The 8,426-nt window shown below is 40.9% G+C and overlaps 1 protein-coding gene across 2 annotated transcripts; it reads right to left on the bottom strand.

The window, feature by feature from the left end:
- Positions 1-955: 955 nt before the first annotated feature.
- Positions 956-6,683, bottom strand: cyb561a3a (cytochrome b561 family, member A3a). Of its 2 annotated transcripts, none has more exons than XM_083979105.1 (7): positions 6,566-6,683; positions 5,490-5,627; positions 3,964-4,168; positions 1,768-1,976; positions 1,524-1,678; positions 1,273-1,441; positions 956-1,182 (listed from the first exon to the last, which is right to left on the bottom strand). In XM_083979105.1, exons 2-7 carry the CDS (start codon positions 5,616-5,618, stop codon positions 1,156-1,158), a joined length of 894 nt encoding a protein of 297 aa, XP_083835231.1. In that variant the 5' UTR covers positions 5,619-5,627; positions 6,566-6,683; the 3' UTR covers positions 956-1,155. The 2 variants fall into 2 exon arrangements, with proteins under 2 accessions (XP_083835231.1, XP_083835232.1); XM_083979106.1 differs by having other exon boundaries at positions 5,356-5,627; positions 6,566-6,653.
- Positions 6,684-8,426: the final 1,743 nt, after the last annotated feature.

Genomic DNA, 8,426 nt, shown 5'->3' with positions numbered 1-8,426 from the left:
TGGTAATCCATGAGACTTTCACTCTCGGTCTAAAATGTCAAATTAGAGAAACAGACTAGAGAGACTAGTCAGTGTGAAGACCAAAGCAGTGGACTGATAATCACTCTAACAGTCATTCCCAACCTGTGGGCCATCAAATCATTTTCAAAATAGCATTTTTGTTATATTAAACATGTTTAAATACTCTTTTTATTGTTTTGTTTTGTGCTCTGGGAACGCAATATTTGGCCTCCATATTATTTACGGGCTCTGAAGTGGGCTGCAAACTTTGACTTGGCCCTGAGTTGGAAAAGGTACAGTCTACACACTTGTGATGTTTCTTTGACTGTTGATATTTTCCTTTAGTCTGATTTCAAGTTATTTTAAACGGACAGGAGTTGTGCCACATTAAAGAGGAACTATGTGGGATTTTTACCTTAATTAAACAGCTTTGGAGTAATTGTGATGGTTAAAAAGATGACATGTAACTTGTTACAGGGAGAATGGAGGCTCTTTGCCTTTCACTTAGTGTCACCTTACAAGATCGGAGCCTCTGACCCAGTGTTCCAGCTCTCATCTCGGTGGTATCACGACACAAACGCGCCCCGTAACCTGTAATCGCTTGTGTTTGAGAGATAAGACTACACAAATATCGTAACATCGTATATGATAACTAACATTATCCACCTATCCACCTATCCACCTCCTCTATCAATTGCTTTCTTACCGGCTTCACTGAAAACAAATGCACATGGCTGAGAGGAGGGTTAGCAAAACAGAGGAAAAGCGACTTGCATAGTTGCCCTTTAACTTCTAGGAGTAAACTTTTATTGTGAAAGCACTTTGAACTTGTGTCTCGTTCAAAGCTCTTTCATCAGACTGTAGTTAAAAAACCCTGGCGGATAATGTCCTTGGACTCAGTTTGACTTTTACTGCATGATGCAACATTAAAGAATTTATAGACAAGACAAATATGTCACTTTTCTCATGAAACACATTTTAATTGTTCTTTGGGCAAAAAGGCACTCTTAAATATAAGTTCAAATAAATATTTACATGCAGATCATCTTTACACAGTGCAGGTGAGGACTCAGAGCGGACATTTCCAGGCCAGTTCAACAGTTGAGTTTGCATGGCTGGGTGTCATGCAGTGTGTAGTTTGGGAATGTCCTTCCTTCATTCATTTTCTTCTTGAAGCAATGGCTGTGGAAGAGAGTAGATAAAGGCTGTAATACTTTGTAAAAATTAAATCCTCCAGTCTCATTTAATGCACATCGGCTGCACTGATCTCACCGTGTAAGCCAGCTCCTCGGGCCGAGAGTCCGGCCGCTGCCACTCGTGTTGGGATAAAATCTTCAGGACGACCAAACCGAAGGCTACGATCAGAACTCCTAATGAATTTGCTAACAACGCCTCCGTTGGAAGTTTAGAGTACGGCTGCGTTCCATTGGTGGTTCCTTTACTGTGAAAAAAAAAATCAGTTGGTGATTGTCTCTCTGAAATTAAATAATTCATAAAAAAGTAACAGAGAAAACGACACTTACAGGACGAAGAAGAGTTTCTCGTTAATTCCAGAGATGCAGGCAGCGATGCTGAGCCACAGGATGCTGCCTCCCATCCACACATGGACGGGTTTTAGGAGTACTCGTAGTGATACGGGGGAGCAGGGCAGGAGGAAGCCGGCCACGCCCACCACCCACTGGACGGACATATGAACGGACAGTGAGAACACAAGGGAAACGACATTTGCACTCAAATAATTCTGTCCTTGCATTTCAACCTGTGTACCTGAACGGCAAAAAGAGCTGTAGCAGCAATACCAATCCAGCTGTGCAAAGAGTAGAGGTTGGGGGTGTTGTTGGCATTGTGAAAGCCAAACACGGCGCAAAGTCCCACGATGGACAGCACCAGGGCGAGGAGCATCAGCGCAGCGTGAAGGAGCTTCCAGGGGAGTTTATTCTGACCCCAGGTCAGGGGGATGCGGTACAACACAGCTCCTGCAGAGGGGGGCAACCAACGGAAAACATATGGGCTTTTGTCTGGCAGGAAAGGTGCTAATGAACGGAAGTGTATTGCATTCACTTTCTGCTTTTCTTAGAAGTTAATTCCCCCCCCCCTATTTTCTGAGTAATATTTTTTTTTTCAGTTTTTCAGAGGAATATTTTTTTTTAACTTAACAAGATTTCAAAATCCTGTGAGAAACTTCCTCCTTCAAGTAACATTTAACTGCTGCGGTCAAGTCAGCCTCCACTTCATCATAGTTTCTGATGTAGCACCTTTATTTTGAAGTCAGTCCTTACGTTACTTTGGTGGGAGCCTCTCGCGGGATTTTGAAATCTCGTAAAGTCAGAAAAATAAAATTACCCCCAAAAAACTGCAAGAAATTACTCAGAAAAACTGAAGAATCAATCACTCTGAAAAACAGGAACAAAAATGAATTACCCCGAAAAAACAGAGCTTTTTCATTTTCAAGTGAATGCAATACGCTTCCGTACTAATGATTTACATTATGGGAAACAAAGGATATAGTATTACGGAGTTTGACTCGCGCCAGGGACTATAGAATTTGAGATATCTGCTGCATGCTCGTCTTTGTGAAATGTGAAAAAGCGATGTGATACACCCTGGTCGTGGATAAACTACATTTCCTTTCAACTGTGTATTTCAGAATTGGAAAGACAACTTAAAGATAAAACAGGTGAAGTCAAGAGAAGAAGTAGACAGTTTTTTTTTTTTTTTTTTTAAAGGCAGTTAAAAAGATAGTAAAAGCAGTTCACTACCTGTCTTTGTCCATATCTTCCTAAAATGATGTCTACGTGATTATTTTAAATGAACCGTGACTTTCAGTTACTGCTTCATTAGAATAACAAGTATGATAAGATTATACTGTATTTCATTACTAAAGAACGGTCTGAAAAACCTACAGTTATATCTGTAGCTGACTTGCGACCGATCGGGTGTGCATTGATTTGAATCAACCGCGATGTCTACACAGGCCATCAAACAGCTGGCACAATCATAACATTTTCTCACCTTAAGTTTATTTTCCTCTCGCACAGATGGTGCAAATGAAACTGCAGCTGCTGCTCTGAGAACATGCTGCTTTCACTTACATTTATGATGGTGGAACATAATATGGAGGTTACTGCTGTCCACTGACTTCATATCATATGAACTATAACTTGATAAATATTATATTCACATTTTTCATGTTGATGGGCTATTGTTGTGTTGTTTTTTCATTTAATTTTTATCAAATAATTCTTGATTCACAATCTCTGTGGCACTAGTTGGGTGAACAGTTTCACTTCTAATGTATGTACATTTGTGCATAAGAAATAAATATAAAACTCTTGTAATCTTGTATTAAAAAAATCAGTGTGTTTCTGTTTCATTTCGTCTGAAAACTTTTGACACCGTTAAATGTTGGGATGGACAGCGACAGTCATCATGACACAGTGTATTTACACCTAATGAGGTGAAGGAATTTAGCTCATTCATGCATTCGGGAGAAAACATTACTTCTTCACACATTCATATGCAAATATTAGCAGCACAGTTCTCCACAATCTGATGAGATTATCTGCTCGTAGGGGAAATGTGGCAGAAGTGTGAACTTCCCAAGACTGTAATGGTGCTCACATGAATGAGAAGCCATCATCACTGTAAAATGTCCAGAACACTGTGCTGTATGAAAAAGACAGTTACAGTTCATTGCTGAAACTCTTTTTTTCTTGATTCCAGAAGAATACTGTCACTCACAAAGATGTGGAATCTAAAGCAACAAAACTGTCACTGTGGACATAACCTCACATCTATGTTACTGCGATGATGCATCAAATTATAGACCGGGTCTGTATGAAACCTAAAGTGTGTAATTACCTAAACACTGTCTGGCTGTCAGAAAGGAGGAACAGAAGTGAGAAACAGAAATGAAACTCTGTGATCCAAATTAAAAAAAAAAAAAAAAAAAAAGTCTCTCACCGATGCCGTACACCACCACCAGACCTGTGACCATCAGCACCGGGTGCCAGTTGAACTGCCGGGCCTTGCCGTCCCAGGCGAACCCGCCGCGCCACTGACTGTTCCAGAAGAACACGCACACCACGCAGGCCAGGCCCAGAGCCAGACACAGCAGGTAGCATATGTAGAAGATCATTATGGACCTCATCCTGGACCCGTCTGTGGGCTGAATACAGTAAAACAGTACAATCAGAACAGAAGGACAGCAGGGACAGCGTGGCGGTTAGACTGACAGTGACAGTGCTGTGCGCTGATCCAATCCTAACATGAGTTAGTCACCACCTACAGTATTACAAAACTCTGCAAATTATGTACAGGGCCGCAAACAGGGACCTTCCGCGTAACTTACAAGGTTTTTTCATAGACAGAGAAGTGACACACAATCTGAGAGGAAATATGTCATTTAGGCAGAGGAGAGTGAGAACTACGCTAAAATCCTTTTCTATCTCAGTCACTGGTGTCAAACAGTGGAACAAATTAGCTGATGAGGTTAAAAAATCAAGAAACTTGTGGGCTTTTAAAAAAGAAATACGAAACTCTATTCTAGACAATTATAAATTGAGGGGTCTAACATTATTCTGGACTGGCTGTCTGGAGTCCAGATCGCAGCTCTGCTGTTGTATCACGTATGCTAAGAAAGAAAAATTGTGATGAAATGAATGTATTCTGAATGGTAATCGGGGCGGGACCTGATAAGCTTTATGCTTCTCCCGTTTTCCCTTTCGGTCATGTTGCTTATATTGTGTAACTGAAATTGTGTGTGATGAAGTCTGATTCAATTAACAGGTCCGAAATAAATAAATAAATTACACACCGGGCTGGTCAAAGCAGGTCTTACAGGTTTTAAGAATCACTCATATTTAAAATATCAATGTCTACATTTTAACATTTTGTTGGGAAAAAGGCTAAATGGAAACTAGATGTCCCACCAGATCAAATGTGTTGATGGTGTAGCCTACTAACAGTTTTTAACTTTAATCCTTTTTTGCTCCTTCCCCCTGTCCCTCAAAGGGCTTTGCCTTTTGCCAGGTCACCATTGCAAATAAGAATTTATTCTCAATGACTCATCCGGTTAAATAAAAATAAAAAATTAAATAGAATCTAGGCTGGTTTTAACACTGGCACATTCACCAAATCAGGACATCGTCCAATCAGCCTCTGCAGTGGATTTAAGTAGCAGCTACCAGTCAAAATTCAATTACTATATATCTGAATTACAAGATAAAGTACTCAAGTTAAGCAATCACAAATAAATTGCAATAGAAATAGGTGTGCAGCTCTTAAATTTGACTTTTCTCTCAAAGTTAAAATCTTATCACACGTTTTTTAGTCAGAAATGCGTTGTGACCTTACCTTGTCCACAGCTGCAGTAAAACTGAAAGCACTTCCTACTCTACTACACTGAATATAACTCCAAATCACAACTCTGTCTCATGATTCCTCCCCGTCAATCATTGACCGATATTCTTACTGCTATTTGCTCTCACTTCGTGTTTCTCTGGTTCAGCTGAGGTCTCACTTCCACATTCGTCTGTTTCAAGGTGGCCGAGGGGGAAGCAGTCTGAGGTGGAGGTGGAGGTGGAGCAGCTGGGAGATGAGGGGCCTCCCCGCTGCATCTGCTGCCTCTAGATAAGATGGAAATAGTAAAAAAAGAAAAAGTAAGTAGGAGTGTGATGTTCAGCAGTTCACAGTTTCCTCTCAAACTAATGACAATGTCAGATTTTTAGGGAATATTGAAGTAGTGTGAACACAAAGGTTTTAGCATGTGATAAATAGGCTATAGCCTATCATACATCCATCTGGAGTGAACTCATGGCACAACAGACAGGCTATATTCTCATGCTGCGTTCGAGACATCTGGGAATTCGGATTTTTCCGACCTCCTCAAAGTGCACCCGAACGTCACCTCATATCGCAGCTCCCGCTCAGCAAAGAAATCCACCCCGACTGCCAAAATACATTAAAACGTCATGAAAGATAGGTAGCCTACAATATTAACTTATGGTAAACAACACACCTAGCCTACTGGTGTTGTGGAACACAGCAAATTCACGTTTCTCTTTGAAATATATGTTTCGTTATTTTAAAATGTTTCCTTTTTGTGCCCTTTGTAATGTTTTAATGCCTTGCGTGAAGCACTTTGAATGCAAAGTTTTCCCCGGTCATCCATGTTTTTGGTTACTCTGGCGTGCTGCCTGAACGCTTTGAAGTCGGAAATCGGAGTTTTCAACTGGGAGATTCTGAGTTCCGAGTTGTCTCGAACGCAGCATCATTTCAACACTGGCGTAGCTCTGACGCACCGGCTAACCAATACTATACAATTACCTGGCGACCCCTGTCTACGTTAAAAATAAAATAAAAACACACTGTTAGTAAACCGAATGACAGAGTGTCGACAGTAGGCTAACTGTAGTCACGTCGCGGTCGACGCGTTTCCTCGCTTTCAGTAATGTGACCTTAACTGCGCGGAGTTTTAAATGAAGCCTTGTAAAGTTGTCCTTATCACAGTGGCTGCACAACACGTTGGAAGTTGACGTTTTGAAAACGCGCGTGGACGTCCTACCTCATTTAGAAACACTCCACATCTAAAAAGTCGCAACGTCCAGAATACGAGCTGCGTTCACAAACACAACACCTTCATACCAGGAAGAGGTTATTTACCAAACCAATTTCCTTGTGGGCGGCGCAATACCTTGTGGGAAATGTGGTTCTTATCATTACCGCTGACGTTCGGCAAGCACGGCGTCCTATTATAGCCTATCCACGGTTAATTATTATTCATAATTTAATAATTATGCAACTCACTTGAATGATACAAAGTTGCGCTCTGTATGTGATGCTGTGACCGCAGCTGTGAAGCCTCCTGGGCTGGATGACAGGAGATCAGTGATGAACAGTTTAGAGAGAATGGCTCTTTGAAACTCTGAAAGCAATAAGCAATAACACACACACACACACACACACACACACACACACACACACACACACACACACACACACACACACACACACACACACACACACACACACACACACACACACACACCCAATATCAAAATACAGAATAAAATAAATTAAATAAACCCACAAATTCAAAATCAATACAAACATGGACCTCTACTATTTGAAAATCCAGGCTGAGTGACTGGAGGCAGAGGGCTGCCTCAGGAAAGCTGACCTGTGGAGATGTGTTGTCTTTCAGCTCCACCTGCAGGCAGCTTCAGTCACCATCTTATTGTCCTGCTGTTTAGTTTTTGTTTCATACACATTTTGCTCACTTCACATTATTAGTCCTTGGGCCAAGACCCAAAATTTCACATATCGGTATCACCTGGGAGGGCAAATTCTAGTTGTGATTTTTTTATTCCTATACACTCCTAGATTAAGTTTTGATATGATAGACCTTGCTGACTGGCAGCTTTATAGTATTTATCACCTCTTAAAGTAACAGACTGTTGCTGTTCAAAAACGAAAAAAGTGCCATCCCTGGAAATCAGACAGACAGACAGACAGACAGACAGATAGACAGATAGATAGATAGATAGATAGATAGATAGATAGATAGATAGATAGATACTGGATCCAGATATCAGTTCAGTCCTTTATTTTGGTAACTGAACAATGATGAACGCAGATCAACAAAATGTGAACAAAATGACCGTAGCCAGCTATGAGGTCACCTAGGTCCGGACCTTGGTAAAAATTTCAGTGAGAAAAAAATTGAAGAAGCCACAGCCTAAATAGCATGATAACCATATCGGTCATCTTTTATTTTGAAACGACACGTGGGAAGTTGATGTATCGGCAGAACGCAGAAAACTTGAATTGAGATGACAGGCGCCCTGGTTAAAACGTGATGTGTGTGTGTGCATGGGGGTGCCGGTGTTGTGTCAGACCGGTTCTGCTCTGTTTGAAAGGCGAAGGAAGCCTGTATGTGGAAAGACGTCGCCTCCGAGATGTAGAATGTGTATTATAGAAGAGAAGCACACATTTCAGGACCACTGACTATAGTGTCATGTGCTCTGATTTTCAACCTCTTATAGGCTCAATACAATGCTGTCAAGTATTTGCCCCCTCCCTGATTTCCTACTTTGTCACTGTTGTTTAAGATCAACAAACAACTTTTATTAGACAAAGATGACCCAACTAATGCAGTTTTTAAATGATGATTTCATTTACCAATGAAGACTTGATATAGGCTACTGTAAATGTAAGGCAAGGCAAGGCACACAGGCACGAATGCAATTAATAATAATAAAATGAAAATTTAAGTGTGACAAATCTGCAAGAAAGTAAGAAATCCGGAAGGGGCAAATACTTTTTCACTGCACTTTATTTAATGGAGAGGGAACAACAGACTACCTGATGTTCTCAGCTGTAAACGGTAGGTTAATAAAAGGCTGAAAACCACAGGACATTTCCTG

Source organism: Trachurus trachurus (genome assembly GCF_905171665.1).
Source record: "Trachurus trachurus genome assembly, chromosome: 9".
Taxonomy (NCBI): domain Eukaryota; kingdom Metazoa; phylum Chordata; class Actinopteri; order Carangiformes; family Carangidae; genus Trachurus; species Trachurus trachurus.
Note: the sequence above shows the minus strand (reverse complement) of the source record. Positions and strands in the feature narration are given on the sequence as shown.

What these genes read in the sequence shown, in the direction of transcription:
- cyb561a3a (XM_083979105.1), bottom strand. Translation starts at nt 5,618, where the DNA reads ATGCAGCGGGGAGGCCCCTCATCTCCCAGCTGCTCCACCTCCACCTCC. An exon ending in CTGAACCAGAGAAACACGAA is followed by an intron (nt 4,169 to 5,489) that starts GTGAGAGCAAAT and finishes TACTGTATTCAG; the next exon opens with CCCACAGACGGGTCCAGGAT. An exon ending in GAGAAACTCTTCTTCGTCCT is followed by an intron (nt 1,442 to 1,523) that starts GTAAGTGTCGTT and finishes TTTTTTTCACAG; the next exon opens with TAAAGGAACCACCAATGGAA.